Below are 18827 nucleotides of genomic sequence, written 5' to 3' on the forward strand. Positions count from 1 at the left end.
AAAAGTATGAAAACACCACCTGGGATTTTGTTGTTCGTCCCAGATCAAATAGGGTAGAATCTTTCCTGTACCAGACCTATGTTAGCTTTTAAGCTTAGGGATTAATCCCTTTTTCCTTTCCTTCCCACCATAATAGTTTATAATTGCCACTGATCGATTCCAGTTTGGCCTGAATTCTCTAGATATTTCTTAAAAGTTACAAGAATGCCCAGAAAAGGGACATCTAGGTGGCTCAGTTGGATAAGCGGCTGCCTTCGGCTCAGGTCATGATTCCAGGGTCCTGGGATCGAGCCCGCATCAGGCTTCCTGCTCAGCAGGGAGTCTGCTTCTCCCTCTGCTCTTTACCCTGCTTGTGCTCTCTCTCGCTCACTCTCTCAAATAAATAAAATCTTTTTAAAAAGTAAATAAACAAAAATTTAAAAAAAAAAAAAGAATGCCCAGAAAAGCAAAGGATCTAGACATTTTCTTCCTTTTTTCTCCCACTTTTTCCCTTCCCCAGGAACAGAAGAATCGTTGATAAATTGAGGGTAGCTAGATGGCACAGCTGGACTTGATGCCTTCAGATTGAGCAGGTGACCTGATTGTGCAACCTTAAATCATAATTCATTACTGAATCTGGGCATTATTCATATTAAAAGGAAATTTACCCTTTATGTTACCCACTAGATACTGCTTTCATTTTTTTTTAAAGATTTTATTTATTTATTTGACAGAGATCACAAGTAGGCAGAGAGGCAGGCAGTGAGAGAGAGAGGAGGAAGCAGGCTCCCCACTGTAGGTGCCCCTACTGCTTTCATCTTAAATGTACTTACTTTCAGGGCACCTGGGTGGCTCAGTCAGTTAAGCATCTGCCTTCACCTTGGGACATGATCTCAGGGTCCTAAGATTGAGCCCTAGGTCGGGCTCCCTGCTCAGTGGGGAGGCAGCTTCCCCCACTCCCCCTTGTTTGTGCTCTCTTGCTCACTCTCTCTCTCTCTCTCCAATAAAATCTTTAAAAAAATAAAAAGAAAAAATAAATGTCCTCACTTTCAAATGTATTATATATGAATTGATAGCCCTAATCCTTTTGCTACCCGATACGTGGTCCATGGACCAGCAGCGTTGGCATCACCTGGCAGCGTGCAAGGGATGCAGAATCTCAGGTCCCACCTCAGACCTGCCAAATCAGAATCTGCATTTTAACCAGGTCCCCAAACAATGTGTATGCATATTAAAGTTTGAGAGGCACCGGTTATACTGGTTATACTGGTTTATAGCTGTGGTTCTCAGTTTAGCTGGGCATTCAGGAACTTTAAAAACAAAACAAAACCTCCCAATACCCAGAATCTCTGGGAGTGGACCCAGAAATCTGCTGTCTAAAGGCCCCCAAGTAATTCTTCGTGCCTCCAGGGCTGAAGCCCTGGGTCAGAGGCAGTTGGAATGCCTGTTTGACGCCTGATTCCTGGCTTAGTGAATTAAGAGGCTCCATTTCTTTCAGCTCAGTCAAAGGCCGACTGTGGCTGAACTACTTGCCAGGAAGATCCTGAGGTTTAATGAATACGTGGAGGTGACAGATGCTCAGGATTATGACAGGCGAGCCGACAAACCCTGGACCAAACTGACCCCTGCTGACAAGGTAGGTGGCTGTTCGTTTGTCTTTCTCACTCTCTGTTTGAAGAATGTAAGGCACTAACTAGAAGGGAAGAATCGTAAAATGTTTACTTCTGCTATAATGTTAAATTTCTAATCAAGGTACAGACGTAGGAACCAAAACTTTATACTAATGACTCCACCACCGCCACTGCGGCCACATCCGAAAGAAAAGAAAGTCTTTGCTCTGTCACAGAGTCCACAGATCTGGAAGGAAATTAAGACACATTTTAAGGTGGTTAGGTTTGGCTGGAGGAAGTTTGTGTAGTTTATTTTAGTAATTATAGATTTCACTTTTATAACAGGAAAGACATTTTTTATGTGCTGTGGAAAATATAGGGACGCCTGGGTGGCTCAGTTGGTTGGACGACTGCTTTCGGCTCGGGTCATGATCCCGGAGTCCCGGGATCGAGTCCCGCATCGGGCTCCCAGCTCCATGGGGAGTCTGCTTCTCCCTCTGACCTTCTCCTCGCTCATGCTCTCTCTCACTGCCTCTCTGTCAAATAAATAAATAAAATCTTTAAAAAAAAAGAAAAGAAAATATTAAAGCTACAATATCTCTTTTAAGCTCTGTGAGTGTTTTGATCTGAGTGGAGATACTCGGTTTATTGGGAGCTGAATGGTGTCAGGGAGGGCGATGTGTATCAGGCTCGGCGTGCGGACCTGGCTTCTCTCCTCGCTCTGGCTTGCCCGCTGCGGGCTGCCGTGGCTCACGAAGTTAAGCACGATAGAGAATAGATGGCAGATGACACGGCTGTACTGGGGCAGATGAAAGATGCTGAAACATCTTTGTTTCTACTCCACAGGCTGCCATACGAAAAGAATTAAATGAATTTAAAAGCTCAGAGATGGAGGTTCATGAAGAGAGCAAACATTTTACACGGTAAGACCCAGAAGACACAAATACCGTGAGCTAAGTAGAGCTCCCCCACGACACCAATATAAGGGGGGTTCCAATGGGAAGGACTCTAGGGACATCATTAAAAGAAGGACACAGCATGCTGACTGTAAGACTACATAAGAGAAAGGGACGAGGACCAAACCAAAAGGCTGTAGGAAGTGCCTGATTGAGTGTAGTATTTTATATGTATCATTTCATCCTTGCAATAGACCTGGAGGCTTTGTTAATATCCCCATTTTGTTGATGAAGAAACAGGCCAGGGCACCTCGCTGGCTCAGTTGGTGGAGCATGAAACTCTTGATGTGGGGGTTCGTGATTTCAAGCCCTACACCAGGTGTAGAGCTTACCTAAAAAAAAAAAAAAGAAAGAAAGAAAGAAAGAAAGACATGAAACAGGCCTAGAAGGGTTCATTAAGTTCCAGAACCAGGACTGGAGAAAAGAATGACTGACTGGAAGCCTCTGGGTGCTCTCCTCCTGCACCTCACTGTCCCGGGGTATGTGTGAGGAAATTGTTGTTGGGTTAGACGAAACCTCAGCCTCTTTGATTTCAGTTATTTCTGTCACTGCTGATCTTACCGAGTCAGGGTATAAATTTCATTTTAGTTGGCTGTCTTCATGAAACAAACCAAGAAGTATTTTGATGCAGAACTATGGTTGTAATTAAGGACCCACCCAAAACCTAAAGAATTAGCTGGCTACAAACAGAATCTGTGAAAGTATGTAGGTGACTCTCAGAACATTTATAAAAAGCCAGAGGCGCCTGGCTGGCTCAGTTGGAAGAACATGCAGCTCTTGATCTTGGGGTAGTGAGTTCAAGCCCCGCATTGGGTGTAGAAATTACTAAAAGTAAACTTTAAAAAAAAGAGAGGCTAAATGAGGGAAGATACAATGATACAATGATGATTACAGTTTGCCATAAAAAGCAAATAAGCTAAGTTGGAAGATAAAATATTGTTAGTTAAACATTTTTCTATCACAATACAGGCAAATGTTGCTTTTATTTATTTATTTATTTTTAAAGATTTATTTATTCATTTTGGAGAACATGCATGAGCAGGGGAAGGGGCAGAGTGGGGAGAGAGAAAATCTCAAGCAGACTCTACACCAAGCACAGAACCTGATATGGGCCTCAATCCCATGACCCTGAGACCATGACCTGAGCTGAAACCAAGAGGTGGATGCTCAACTGACTGAGCCACTCAGGTGACCTGGTTTTTTTAACTACAGAATTTTTTTTTTAAGATTTTATTCATTTATTTGACAGAGATCACAAGCAGGCAGAGAGGCAGGCAGGGGGTGGGGGAAGCAGGCTCCCCACTGAGCAGAGAGCCGGATGCGGGGCTTGATCCCAGGACCCTGGGATCATGATCTGAGCTGAAGGCAGAGGCTTAACCCACTGAGACACCTGAGTGCCCCATAACTACAGAATTTTTTTGTACTGAATTCTGATAGGAGTATAGAAGGCAGATTTTTTGAACAAGAATAACACTACTCGGGGCATTGTAATATGAACTCAAATAACAAGCCATACTTGTCAGCAAGGAGACTGTACTCTAATCTGGAAGCTACTCAGTATAGTGCAATCAGTATGATAAATGCCTCAGTCATTCCGAATCTTGAATCTGCCAGGTTTCGTATCCCAGCTCGACCATTTCCTAGCTGTGTCAGTGTTAGCTGTTCTCATTGTTATTCTAATAGTAATAAAGTACTATAGTGCGCAGCATTCAAGAAAAAGGGTCATAGAGAAGGTATACTTAGACTGAGTCTTAAAGCATGTGAAGGAATTTATTTGGACAAAAAGGAAGGAAGGAAAGAACCAGCATTACCAAACGGCACTGTAAGCAGAAGGACCAGCATCAACAAGGCTGGAGGAGATGAGAAAGTGTGCCTTGTCTCCGGGTGACCGAAAATATAGCTGGAGCAGGGGACATATGGGAGCAATGTGGGGAGGAGAAGACCGGCGCGATGGGTTATGGTCAGACGCTGCAGAGCTTTGCCTGTCAGGCTAGAATGCAGGTGGAGCTAGGATTAGGCTAGGATTCTGCTGGAGCTCTGGCAGGTGCCATGGAAGGCTAGAGAAGCTAGCCGCAAGGAAACCAGTTAGGAAGTCACTAAAATCGTCACAGTGAGCACACTGGTAGCTCAAACCAGGGATGTGATCGTGACAACACGCGAAAGAGGTTTGAACAACATTTCGAGTCTGGGTAGCTCAGCTGGTTAAGTGTCTGGCTCGGCTCAGGTTGTGCTCTCAGGGTCCTGGGATTGAGCCCCGAGTGCAGGCTCCACGCTCAGCATCTCCCCCTGCTCGTGCGTGCTCTCTCTCATAAAATCTTTTAAAGAAACGTATTTCAGGGGTGCCTGGGTGGCTCAGTGGGTTAAGCCTCTGCCTTCGGCTCAGGTCATGATCTCAGGGTCCTGGGATGGAGCCCCACATCAGGCTCTCTGCCCAGCGGGGAGCCTGCTTCCCCTTCTCTCTCTCTTTCTTCCTACTTGTGATCTCTGTCTGTCAATTAAATAAATAAAATCTTTAAAAATAAAACGTATTTCAAGCATAGACTCAAGATCGGGCTATCTCTTGATTCCGGGGATGAATTAAGGGAAGTAGTCAAGTGACTTAAGATTTCGAACTTGTGATTTTTGAGGTTTATGAAGTCGATGAGTTGAGGTGAACACTTTGGGACATTTATTTAGCAAATACTTATTGAGTACTTACTGCCTGGTAGATAGCAGTTCTGGGTGCTTGGAAGATAGCCTGGAACAGGATAAAGTCCCTGTCCTCGATAAGCTTTTTTTTTTTTTTTTTTTTTTTAATTTTATTTATTTATTTGACAGACAGAGATCACAAGTAGGCAGAGAGGCAGGCAGAGAGAGAGGGAGTAGCAGGCTCCCTGCTGAGCAGAGAGCCCAATGCGGGGCTCGATTCCAGGACCCTTAGATCATGACCCGAGCCGAAGGCAGAGGGTTTAACCCACTGAGCCACAGCTTTTATCTTAAAAGGGGAAGACGCACAGTAAGCAAACTGGAAAACACACTCTGTATGTTGAGCCCCATGACCCTGTGACCCATTGAGGCGGAGATTCATAGAGGAAGGTTGGGTGTTCAGGCTGCAAGTCCAGGGAGAAAGCAAAGCCTCAAGATATAAAATTATGAGAAAAGATAGTGGTTTTTAAGGGGAAAATTATTTGTATGTAAAGGATGGACAGGAAAATATACCAGGAAAGCATTCTGAGGAAAAGCAAAGAAGAAGGAAAACAGGGCGCCTGGCTGGCTCAGTCAGTAGAGCATGTGATCTCAAGGTCATGAGTTCAAGCCCCACACTGGCTGTGGAGATGACTTAAGAAAAAGAAGAAGAAAAGTCAGGCAGAATTAGAGTAGCAAGGAGGCAATTTTGATAAGAGTATAATGGCAGCAAAGGAGTCTACAGTATCTGGTAACTCGGCTCTTTCTGCTCATCTTGTTTTAGCTACCATCGTCCTTGACACTGAAGTCTGAGAGAACAACTAAACCTCCCAACACAGGACTGCTTGGCTGCTTCAGTCTCCAGAGTGATGTGGAAGGAATTTCTGCACTTCCCCACACAGCCAGGGTTGAGTCCTCTGGGATGTGGCTCCCGGCGAACAGCACTTCTGTGAACGTAGCATTTCACTGGAATGGGTAGTCGTGTGCTGCTCTGGGCAAGACTGAGCATCTTTCCAGTGCCGTTGAACCCTGTGATGCCGCAGCATACTTGTGGGTTCCTCCTCACCAGCCACCCACACTCCGGGCCACCCGCACCCTCACCCCAAGATGACTGCCTGTGCGGGGGCACAGTTTGCACCGTTCGCCTTACCTGCTCCGTCCTGGTTGGGAGAGCCCCTTGTGCAGGCACCAAATTCCAGCTGTCAGATCCAGCTGGTGGTGGGAAGAACCTTCTGGAGGCCCCCAGCCTTCTGGCAAAAGGGCCCCCACCTCCAGGGCACGCCTCCACACCACATTGGCACGTCCGTTGAAAACAGCGTACTATACCTCTGGTAACACAGCAATACAGGCCTCTTCCAGGGATCAGGCCTCAGAGAAGCTCAGGATCTGACATGTTCTTCCTTTTCAGCACAAGTCATCCTGATTTTTATTTTTAAAGTTTGAGAGAAAAAAAAAAAAATCTTGAAGACGTGCTAGAAACTTGTGTTTTTCCTATCTATGAAGCAATCTGAGCTGCAGCTAGATTCCAAGTTAGGAAAATGAGAAAGCGTATATGTTTTCTACAGACAAAACCAACACCAAAAAAGGCCTTTATTGTTCATGCCAATTTGGCAGAAAACAAACTCATGTCTTAAATTTTATAAGCTGTTGTACTTTTGTCATACCAAATGAGATTCTAAATCATTCTAAACAATAGGTGTATTCTCCTCTGTAAAACAGAGTTGTGGCAACTCTGTGGGAGCAGCTGTCCTCCTTGGACCACCCCCCACCCCACCACCACCACCCCCCGTCCCTGAAGGTCACTGTAAGGTCTAGGGACACGGGTGCTGGACCGGAAGGGGTCTCTGGAGGAGGAAGTAGGAGGGGCACCATCATGACCCACTCCTCCTCCCTTCTCCTCAGTGCTGTTGGCCCTCCTGCTGCGCGCTCCCCCTTCCCTCCTGCTGACCTTACCCTCTCTGGCAGCTTCCCCCTCATGTACCCATCCTCTGCCAAGCAGTCGCCAGTATCCTCAGTGCCCCGGCCTGGACTCAGTCCCCACCCTTGTATTTGTAATATGTAGTAATATGATTTTCTAAAACAAAATTAATTTGCTTTCTTTGAGTTTCTATTTTGAAAACCATACAGCCTCATCCTTTCCTTCTAATACCTGTCCATACTAAGTGGAAAAAAAAAATAGTTCCTTTTTTAACTGATGAATGTGGCTTTTTCCCCTTATTTTAATGTTCAGAAAACGGTGGCTGTTTCATAGATTTCTTCTGAGGTCCCTGCTCTGTCGCAGCTGTTAAGTAGACATTCCTCGTTTTCTGCTTTTATGTCCCTGTGATATTTGCTGAAAAAAATCAGAATATCAGGTCAAAACGAAGGAGGTGAGGTGACCGTGAAAGGGAGTGTTTTCTCTCTGTATGGGGGATAGGGAAGTCTTCGGATTTCTCAGTTACTGTCACATGCTTTGCAGCTATGAAACTGGTGGGGCTGCAGCTCCTTGAAGCTCATTACATTAGGTGTGACTGCAGGAAAAGTGAAAGTTCTACACAGTTGGCAGAGGTCTGTATGTAAGGTGGCCACACATATGACTTGTTCTCTTGGGTCAGTTTGGAGACTGTTTGGCTGATGCCAGCATTCTCTGTGACTTGAAGTGACATTTTCAAACCCTTCTTCCGCTGCCTGGCTTCGCCTTCATGTGCCAAGTTTGAAACAGGATTTGATTACCTGAGCTACTTGTCTGCTCTCTGGGCCGCCAAGCACTCTAGTTCGTCTTTCATCTCATCATGTCCTTTTGAAACAAGACGCTTTGGGGATCAAGTCTTTTCAGGTGTTTTTATATATATACATATACATACATATATATATATATAATGGATTTTGTGTTCCCTTTTTGTGTAAGTAACAATTCACAATCATAATGTAAAGAAGAAATAAATGATGTATTGTACTTCAAGATGTTTCCCTGATGTACAGAATCTCCTTGTAAAGTAAATAATTGCGTTGTATATCAGTCTTCTTATCAATATTAATTATAAAGTATTTTAGAATTAAAAAAAAGCCAAACTATTATTCTGGTATGAGGTGCTTATTTTTTTAATTTACCTTATTCCAAAAGATTTAAGCTAGCTTATAAATGATACTTAAAATACTGCTAGACACTCTAAATGAGAAGTAAATGATGGAGAAAAATAATACTAAGAATATTAAGTATAGGGACGCCTGGGTGGCTCAGTCGTTAAGCGTCTGCCTTTGGCTCAGGTCATGATTCCAGGGTCCTGGGATTAAGCCCCACATCGGACTCTCTGCTCAGCGGGAAGCCTGCTTCTCCCTCTCCCACTCCCCTTGCTTATGTTCCCTCTCTCGCTGTCTCTTCAAATAAATAAATAAAATCCTCAAAAAAAAAAAAAAAAAGAATATTAAGTGTCGCCAGAGGTGAGATCAGTCAAGTTTCTGTCTGTGCACACGAGTAGAAAAAGAATGGGCTGCAGAGAGAGGAGAGCCAACTGTGACCACCCCCCCACCCCTGTAGTATATACCAGCTATGGCACTAGGTCCATTATTCTGTTGATCCCACCCCTAATCTGGGAGGTAAGAGGAAATACACTCCTGTTACCAGGGAAGAACCTGGGAGGTAAAGTGGCCTCCTGAAGGTCAAGGCCTGTAATCACTCTTTTTGTCTATTCAGTTGTCCTACAAGGATTTACCCCGTGTGAACCACACAGAAGTAGACTTTAGGCTGATGGCGCAGTAGGACAGACAGTTCCTTCCTCATGTACTCCTCAGGCAAGCAGCCCAGTGTCAATCAAGGTGGCCTCACCAAATGACTCACTCTCTTGTCACTTCAGAGAATGGCTTTGATGAGTACACCACCCTTTACCAAGAGAGGAGAAACCATGAGTCAGAACTGCTCATGTCATTGAGTTCTATCTGCTCCCAGATTTTCCTTCTCCTAGCCCTCCAAAGAGCCCACAGGGCCCAAAGCTTCAAAGAGATCTCACATTGCCATTGCTCTTTTGAGGTTAAGCATTGTCCACAAAAGGTGCACCTTGCTCGGAGTTTGCTGAAACGATGAATGAATTTAGGGTCCTTAGGGATTTAGATTAGTGTGCCCAGGCCAGGGAGGGCTATAGTTGGCGACTGAGAAGAGGTAAGTACAGCAGATACTGAATGGGAGGGGATGGGATAGGAAGTATACCTATGAAAGGTAAGAATGCACAACAAAGAGAAATCAAGCCCTGAAACCAAAACAGCCCAAACCACTGCTTCAAGGCTCTATTCAGTTCCAGCTCTAGGAGACATGAAGCATAAAGCAGGAACCACCAGCAACCTGGGCCACTTGGTCAGTCTGTCTCATGTGAGTAGCATTAATTTCTTGCCCCAACAAAGCCTAGAGGTCATCTGACAGAGACAAACATCCTTAATTTTCCTCTATCTGGTACTGAAGAGACACACCATTCATTTGTTCATTAGTTCATTCATTCATTCATTCATTCAGTGTTTATCTCCTTCCTAACCACCACCCCCAGGAAAAAACAATCTTCCCTTGATCTTTTTCTTGTAAACCTATTACTGACCTCCAGCTTCTCCTACACTCCCTTGACATAATCTATTCTAATGTTAATTTAAATTCCTGCACAGTCCAAGCAGTTGAGCTAAGTGAGTGACCCGTGGCAAAAAAGAAGTGATGCGGATGGAAACTATATAGGCTACTTGATATTGGCTTATGACCTCTGGTCTCTCCACACCACTTTCCATTTCTAAAGCCAGAGTCACTCACCTCATCAAAATCTAAACTAAACCCAAAATGAAATGACTTTGCCTGAGGTCACCAGTGACTTCTCATTTAACTGCCACTTCCCAAACCTGTGTTCAGCTCCTAATGTATTTGACTGTTCTGCAGCATTTGATGCTTTGGGCCATGTCCTAGTCCGCAAAACTTCTTCCTTGGCTTTTCAGACCCCACTGTTGCCCAGTACTCTGATCATGCTTTCTCTGCCCTGGTGACTTCTTCCCTGACCAATATTTATATGTCCTCTTGTCACTCTCCCTGCCCTCCCAAGGTGACATCAGCTACCACTCTTATTCTTACAACTTCTAAATCTCTCTGCAACTTAGATTCCTTGCTGGAATCCAACCCTATATCCAGTTGCCCTTTGGACATCTATATACCCAGATGTTCCCAAGGTAACTTTTCTGCACCACCAATGTGGACCTTACTGTCTACCTCCACAGCCTACTTTCTCAATCATTGGAGTTAGAGGACCACATATGTTCACTCTCATAAGCCTAAAACTTTGGTATTATCTGCAAGTTCCTCTCTCTGCAGGTTCGGTGAGACAATAACTTCTGTGCACTCGCTACCTCAGAAATGTCTCTCGATTCCTAGATCTCCTCTTGCCTTGTTTACCATCAAAGTTCGAAGCTACCATAATACAATGGGACTTTATAACCTCTGATCTTTCCAATCTATCCTCCAATATTGCCACTAGAGTTTCCTTTCTAAAATGCAAAGCTGAGGGCGCCTGGGTGGCTTAGTGGGTTAAGCCTCTGCCTTAGGCTCAGGTCATGGTCTCAGGGTCTTGGGGTCGAGCCCCGCATCGGGCTCTCTGCTCAGCTGGGAGTCTGCTTCTCTCTCTCTCTCTCTCTTTCTCTCTCTCTGCCTTTCTGCCTATTTGTGATCTCTCTGTCAAATAAATAAATAAAATCTCCAAAAAAAAAAAAGTATCATTGTAAAAATAAATAAATAAATAAATAAATAAATAAAATAAAATGCAAAGCTTGTCACAGCAATCCTTTACTTCAGAACTTAGTGGTCCCTAGTTGCCTGCAAGATAAAATTCAAGCCCTTGGGCCTGGACTACAACAGAGTTTATGATCTAGCATTGGCCCACTTTCTCGTCTCGTGAAAAGGGTAGGCCCTTCTTCCTTCAGTGTTCCTCATCAAGCTGACTTCTTCCCCTTCCCAGAAGACCACGGTCCTGCTCGCTCCACAGCCGGCAATGTTCTCATGATCCACACTCCACTCCTTCCCTCCACCCTCCCAGTCTCAGGTCAGATTTTAACTCCCAGGAAAATGCCTTCAGCCTTCAGATTGTTCCGTTGCTCTGTCCTCTGTGTTCTCAGAATACAGCACTCGTTGAGTTATCATTTGCCGGCACGTCTATTTCTCCCAGTCGGGGGCTTTCACAGCAAAGCGTTTCAGGCTGGCTTATTTGGTAGAGCCTGCGACTCCTGATCTTGGGGTTGTAAATTCAAGCCCCACTTGGGTGTAGAGATTACTTAAAAATAAAATCTTAAAGAAAAAAAATGAGTTTCATGTCAGAGTTCCCTGTGTCTAGCACAATGCTTAGCAAATAAATCATATCCACTAAGTAAATGTTGAATGAGTGATTGAAAGGGAGCTGAATACTGGTAATATGGCCAGACAAGTAGAATTATTTGTCATCTCTCCTTTATGCTACTGGTGCTCAAATATTTTGGTTTTGTGACTCCTTTACAATTTTATTTTATTTATTTATTTATTTATTTATATTTTATTTGCTTATTTGACAGACAGAGATCACAAGTAGGCAGAGAGGCAGGCAGAGAGAGAGAGGAGGAAGCAGGCTCCCCGCGGAGCAGAGAGCCTGATGCTGGGCTCGATCCCAGGACCCTGAGATCATGACCTGAGCTGAAGGCAGAAGCTTTAACCCACTAAGCCACCCAGGCGCCCTCCTTTATAATTTTAAAAATTATTCAGAACCCCAAAGAACTTTTATATGAATGACATGTAAGTAGTGATACTTACTGTACTAAAATTAAAACTGGGGAAATTTTTAAATGTATATAATTTATGTACATTTCAAAGTAATAACCCCAATGCATGTTAACATTAATAATATATTTTTAATGAGAAATAACTAGTTTCTTGGGGTGCCTGGGTAGTTCTGTCAGTTAAGCATCTGCTTTTGGCTCAGATCATGATCCCAAGGTCCTGGAATGAAGCCCCACATCAGGCTCACTGCTCAGTGGGGAGCCGGCTTCTCCCTCTCCCTCTGCCTGCTGCTCCCCCTGGTTGTGCTCTCTGTCTCTCTCTGTCAAATAAATAAACTCTTTAAAAAAAATAACTATTTTCCAAAATAATTAGGGAGTGGCATTGTTCTGCATTTTTTTTTGCAAATGTCTTTAATGTCTGATTTAATAGATGACAGTTCAATTCTCAGTCTGCTCCTGTATTCGATCTGTTGCTGTATGTTGTTTTGATTTAAGTAAATGAAGAAAATGCAATCCCACTCAGATATAAAGTTGGTAAAGATGACAGCCATTCTTTCAATTTAAAGAGTACTTCATGAAAAAATGTGGCTATTTCACCTCGTAACTTCAAACAGTTGTGTAAGTGCTTTTTCTGGAGACAAATGCTGTACTTTATGTGTACTTCTCACTTTTCACTAAAAATATTAAGAAGATGGATACTAGGGGTGCCTGGGTGGCTAGGTGAGTTAAGCCTCTGCCTTCAGCTCAGGTCATGGTCTCAGGGTCCTGGGATCAAGCCCCACATCGGGCTCTCTGCTCAGCAGGGAACCTGCTTCCCCCTCCCTCTCTGCCTGCCTCTCTGCCTACTTGTGATCTCTCTCTGTCAAACAAATAAATAAAATCTTAAAAAAGAAGAAGAAGAAGATGGATACTCAAAAGTTGAGAATTAATGAAATTAATGACTTATTTTTTTCATCGAAGGCATTCTTAGGGGACACTGACTCTATTTTTATTTTGCTATATATATTTTTGTGGTAAAAAACACATGACATGGGGCGCCTGGGTGGCTCAGTGGGTTAAAGCCTCTGCCTTCAGCTCAGGTCACAATCTCAGGGTCCTGGGATCGAGCCCCACAGCCGGCTCTCTGCTCAGCGGGGAGCCTGCTTCCCTTCCTCTCTCTCTACCTGCCTCTCTGCCTACTTGTGATCTCTGTCTGTCAAATAAATACATAAATTCTTAAAAAAAAAAACAACACATGACATAAAATGTGCCTTGGCAGGTGGAGGGGATGGGCAGGGGCGGGAGGGAAGGCTGCACCTGACTGGTTCAGTTGGAAGAGTTGGAAGACCATGGGACTCTTGATCTCAAAAAACATAAAAGGTGCCCTTTTTAACTATGTTTAAGTATACAGTTCAGTAGTCACTGTATGCACACTGCAGTATAACAAATTTCCAGTACTCTTTCATATTGCTAAACTGACACTCTGTACCTACTAAATAACAATATTCCCAGGGTGCCTGGGTAGCTCAGTCAGTTAGGCATCTGCCTTCGGCCCTGGGTCAAGATCTCAAAGTCCAGGGATCAAGCCCTCCCTCGGGTTCCCTGCTCAGCAGGGAGTCTGCTTCTCTCTCTCCCCTCCTTCTGTGTGTTCTCTCTAGTTCTCCCTCTTAAATAAACAAATTTTAAAAAAAGAAGATGAAGAACAATATTCACCCTTTCTATCCCCCCAGTCCCTGGCAACCACTTTCTATTTTCTAAGAGTCTAAGAAACTGACCTTTTTTTAATATATATATTTTATTTATTTATTTGTTTGTTTGTTTGTTTATTTATTTATTTATTTGACAGACAGAGATCACAAGTAGGCAGAGAGGCAGGCAGAGAAAGAGAGAGAGGAGGAAGCAGGCTCCCTGCTGAGCAGAGAGCTCAATGTGGGGCTCGATCCAAAGACCCTGGGATCATGACCTGAGCTGAAGGCAGAGGCTTTAACCCACTGAGCCACCTAGGTGCCCCGGGAAACACTTTTTTAAACTGCAAACTTGTAATGATAAAAATGATACCAATACAGTTTGGTGACAGAGCTTCAAAACATACTAAGGCATCGGCAGGTTTTAAATTTTTTAAATTTATTATTATTTTTAAAGATTTTATTTATTTATTTGACAGAGAGACAGCGAGAGTAGGAACACAAGCAGGCGCAGAGGAAGATGGAGAAGCAGGCCTCCTGCCTAGCAGGGAACCCTACGCGGGTCTCCTGGGATCATGACCTGAACCAAAGGCAGACGCTAAACAGCTGAGCCACCCAGGCACCTCAATTTTTTAAATTTAAATTCAATTAATTTAAATTGAGGTAGAGGTCAGTGATGCATCAGTCTTATATAATACCCAGTGCTCATTAAGGCACCAGCAGTTTTATCCATCATTTCACTTTACAGCATCAGTGCAGAGTCAACACAGTGAAAAAGGCAAGAAAAGTCTAAGTATTATTATGAAATAGTTTTGACCTCACGGATCCCCAAGAGTCTCAGAAACCCCCAAGGTTTGATAACTTTGCTTTAAAAACCATTGCTCTGGGCATGTTTCACATCTTTAAATCTAGGTAATAATACCACTGTCTTAGAATTGCTGTGCTAGTAAATAACCTACACAAAGAATTCAGCACAGAGGCACCTGGGGGGCCCAGTCAGTTAAGCATCTGCCTTCTGCTCAAGTCCTGATCCCAGGGTCCTGCCTTGGGAATCCCTCCCCGCTCCGTGGGGAGCCTGCTTCTCCCTCTCCTCCCAGCTTGAGTGTTATCTCTCTCCCTATCTTTTTCTACCTCTGTCTCACTCTCAAAAAAATTAAGTAGAAATCTTTTTTTAAAAAAGGGGGTGGAGCACAAAATCTTTTAGGAGGAACCCTATAAATATTTCCACTCATTATTACCTATTACCTAATCTTTATTCGCTTAACACCATATTCAAAGTTCTATCACATTTGCAACATTTCACATGTAATATGTATCCCCAGAATTCTTTACTTGCCTACTTCTTTATATTAGGGGAGTGTGTGTTAAAATATGCTTAATGTAAAATTTACCTTTTTAACCATTTTTAAGTGTACAGTTCATTTGTATTAAATACATCCATTGTTCTGTATAGGAGGGTTTTGATTTTAGCCTTATTTATTTATTTGGGCTCCTGGTGGCTTCATCGGTTAAGTGGCATCCTCCCTAGGGTCATTCCAGTTCCTCAAAGAGCTCCCCGCTCAGCAGGTGGCTGCTTCTGTCTCTCTCTCTCTCTCTCTGCTCGTACTTTCTTTCTCTTTCTCTCTCTCAGATAAATAAATAAATAAAATCTTTTCTTTTTAAAAATTTTATTTATTTACTTGAGAGAACAAGAGCGCGAAATAGAGCACAGAGGGGGAGACGCTCTGCTGAGCCAGAAGCCCCACGCGGGGCTCGATCCCACGATGCTGGGATCATGACCTCAGCCAAAGGCAGCCGTTTAACCGACTGAGCCACCCAGGCGCCCCAATATGTAAAATCTTAAAAAAAAAAAAAATTAGCCAGTTCGTAGAAGTATTTCTGTCCTATTTATCTACTCATTTATCAAATGTTTAATTTCACATATGACAGGACGTATTCAATCGTTTTTGTGAGTGTGCATTTTTCTAGATGGCTTTTTCGATTTTGCATATAATTACTCCAATGTGTTGCGGGGGTGGCGACTTTATTTGAGCGTACATCCTGCAGAATGAGTTAGCGGATTGCTGAGAAGTGAACTTGACACTCGGCAAGGACTACATATTTCTAAACCCCGCTATAGTCATTTACGTTCCCCAGCAAGGTTCCCGCGCGAGGGCCCTATTGTCGCGAGAAGCCTCCGAACCAGGTAGGGGTGGGGCTTAAGTCGCAGTGGTTCCCAGAACCCTTAGCGAATTTCCGGTTCCCTAACTGCTCAGGGAGATGCGCAGGCGCAATAGGTAAACCTTGACTTCCGCGCGCTTCAGAAGGTATAAATATAGATGCCCGAGGGTTTGCTCGGTCTTTTCGAGAGAGTTGCGGCCTTCCGGTTTGGACAGGCGGTGAGTCTATTTACCCGTTCGCTTCGTTAGTTCTAGGTATTGTACCCCAGTCCCGGCAGCCAGATTTCCTTTTAGGCTTCTTTCTCTCCAGGATTTCCTTCAGCGGTGTCCGTGCTAACTACACTTACTCGTGCAGCGGAATTGGGCGGGATGTGGGCCGCTGAGGCCTCGCGAGCCGCGGGTCTTGCCCATAATCTAAGGCACTCGCGCCAAAACCTGCAGAGGTGCCACCTCCCGCGCGGGTCGCTAAATGCGCGGCCCACTCCCGCCCTGTTGCCCATCGCCCGGCTTATGAGCTTGTCTCCCCCGAGGCGGTGGAACCGCATGCAGATCCTTTAATTCTGACACGCATCTGAGCTTAATCGATTTCAAACGGACGATTCTTAATTCTCCCACTTCCTTTATGATGTAGGGAGGGGTCACGACTCCCGATGACCGATTTATGGGTAGGAGCCGTAATTGCTGTGTCATCGGCTCTGCATTTGCTATTTCTTTGACAGTAGTGCTAATCGCCTGTTGGGGTTTGCAGATATGTTTGGGGTTCCTGGCTGAAAGTGCGTTTAGATCACTAACAAGAGACTGCTGATCGGTCTTTAACTCGAGTTGGCACTTGGGAATTCTGGGTCCACCCCAAAATGGATATTCTGGGGAAGTAGCGGTCAACTGGTTGAAATTTATTTCTAACTCCGTAGCTTGCAAGTTAAGTAAATGATAGTGACCAACGTGGATATTCCCGGGAGGTCACTCTCCCCGGGCTCTGTCCAGGTGGCGTACGGGAGCATAGGGCTCTGCCCCGTGACGTATGGTCCCTTTCCACGACGTTGGAGATGAAGCTGGGCCTTGAGTCTGCGCCTGCATATTCCTACAGCTTCTCAGAGTCCTCTGGACCATGACTGAGGAGACAAACCATGCAGGAAACAGCTCTGTAGAGCACCCTCTATCTGGATCTAGGTTGACTGGAAAGAAAAATCTGCTGTATTACTGGATTAAACTCTTGCCTACTTTGTTTTGCAGGGATCGCTCAGGATTCCAAATAAATTGACTTAAGGTAAGTAAACCAAAGAATTTGGGGTAAGAATTGTTTTTGGCTTGTGTTTTCCCGTTGACATTTAAGTCACCCTAGCCCAGTTCCTTTTCATGAATATGTTCCTGCCATTTAATACACCCAGATAGAAACTTTGCTGCATTTTGTTGACATGTTGACAGTTTTGTAAATGTATGCTCCTATCTGGGAAGATAGCTTGTTATTCCGTAGAAGTTAATATTTTCACATCTTTGTCATGTGATAGGAAACTTCTCTGCTAATGGGAAAATTCTTAACAGTTGGGGTGAATTAACCAAAGTCAAGATTATCAAAGTGTGCGTGCAAATCATAGTTAAAGCAAATGTGCATACAACCTCAAAGTCTGTCTGGTTACCAAGGATTTGGTCTCCAGTACAAGCCCTTGCCCTGAGATGAAGATGGGTGTATGTACCTGAATATTGCTAAGACCATGAGTAATTAAGTAGAGAAACCATGAGATAGTAGTAACAACTGGGTTTTTAACAGGCTTTTGTCACATTCACTTGTGTAGCATGGAATGGGGAAAAAGGAAATTTCTTAAATGTTTTGAGGGTGATGCTGTTTAATCATAGGCATTCCAACGTGGATACACCCGGGAGGTCACTCTCCCCGGGCTCTGTCCAGGTGGCGTACGGGAGCATAGGGTCCTGCCCCATGACGTATAGTCCCTTTCCACAACGTTGGAGATGAAGCTGGGCCTTGAGTCTGCGCCTGCATATTCCTACAGCTTCTCAGAGTCCTCTGGACCATGACTGAGGAGACAAACCATGCAGGAAACATCTGGTGAAAACTCAGAATTTTTAGTGAGATCATGAATAGGAGTCTGATCCTCTTTATTTGTTTTCATTCAGGAGAGAAGAGGAGCTTCACCTAACATTGGCTGTTAATACTTCACCTTTTGGGTCCTTTCTTTGGCAGGGAGGGTTGGTAAAATGAATGACAAATGTTGTTTTGTAAGATAAGCCTGGAAGTTTGGAAGCTTGGGCATATTTGACCCGTTTTTTTCAAACTGCCGTTAATACTAAATTTGGGGAACAAGTTTAATGTTTTATAGGACAGGTGCCCAGTAAAATTTGACTAATAGCGGACAGGACTGAATGTGGCCATATCTATTAAAACAGTCTGGTCCTTTATTTTAAAAAAATAAATAAATAAAACAGTCTGGTCCAAAAGATTCCAGAATGCCTATGAAGAGAAAACTGGTCCTAAGGAAGTTAAGATACTACTTTGGCCTTTTGTACTATTCTCAAGTAAACTGCGTTTTACAACTACATAACTGAATGGAGAACAGAAGCCTATGAGATCCAAAGTATGTCTTAAAGATGCAGGTCTGTTTATAATGTATTTATGAATTATAATAAAGATGACTAGATACTTGTGTGGCTCCCTTTTTTTGTGGAAATGTGACAACTGTATTCTGCAAATGGAAGTGCTTGTTTTGGGAAAACTACCTTTGCAGTTAATGTTTGATTAGTTCTGCATTAACTAAAGAGGCTGAGCTTGTGTGTCTTGTCACTTGTGTGAAAATGTGTCACACATTCTCATGTGGGGAAATGTGTGATTCCTACCAGTTACAGGTAAAAGGTTGCATTCAAAGGTGGGTAGAGCTCAGAATAATGAATTTAGGTGTGTCATGAAAGACAACATAGACCTGGACATGAGTGTTCAGAGATCAGAGTTACTAATTAGACCAAGCCTTATCCTCAGTTTCCCACAATATAGTACAGGTAAATTGGCCTTAACAGGATTGGGCATAAATGCAAAAATCACAC

General features: G+C 43.8%; 1 protein-coding gene, 1 long non-coding RNA gene and 2 other non-coding genes across 7 annotated transcripts in view; all 4 read left to right on the forward strand.

The window, feature by feature from the left end:
• PHACTR4 (phosphatase and actin regulator 4) overlaps positions 1-6675 on the forward strand; it is a 103841-nt gene extending 97166 nt beyond the window's left edge. For all 4 annotated transcript variants that reach the window (XM_032863929.1, XM_032863930.1, XM_032863931.1 and 1 more), the window contains 3 exons: positions 1478-1615; positions 2436-2512; positions 5994-6675. In XM_032863929.1, coding sequence (XP_032719820.1) covers positions 1478-1615; positions 2436-2512; positions 5994-6009 — 231 coding nt within the window. In that variant the 3' untranslated portion in view covers positions 6010-6675. The remainder of the gene's footprint in view (positions 1-1477; positions 1616-2435; positions 2513-5993) is intronic.
• Positions 6676-16710: 10035 nt separating this feature from the next.
• Positions 16711-16915, forward strand: LOC116871414. Its single transcript, XR_004383386.1, has one exon. It is a non-coding gene; the product is annotated as a small nucleolar RNA SNORA73 family (small nucleolar RNA).
• Positions 16916-16976: 61 nt separating this feature from the next.
• Positions 16977-18188, forward strand: LOC116871283. Its single transcript, XR_004383364.1, has 2 exons — positions 16977-17040; positions 17907-18188. It is a non-coding gene; the product is annotated as an uncharacterized LOC116871283 (long non-coding RNA).
• LOC116871415 lies at positions 17633-17837 on the forward strand. Its single transcript, XR_004383387.1, has one exon. It is a non-coding gene; the product is annotated as a small nucleolar RNA SNORA73 family (small nucleolar RNA).
• Positions 18189-18827: the final 639 nt, after the last annotated feature.

The sequence above is a fragment of the Lontra canadensis genome, unplaced genomic scaffold (assembly GCF_010015895.1).
Source record: "Lontra canadensis isolate GAN:19392208 unplaced genomic scaffold, GSC_riverotter_1.0 scaffold25, whole genome shotgun sequence".
Lineage (NCBI taxonomy): Eukaryota > Metazoa > Chordata > Mammalia > Carnivora > Mustelidae > Lontra > Lontra canadensis.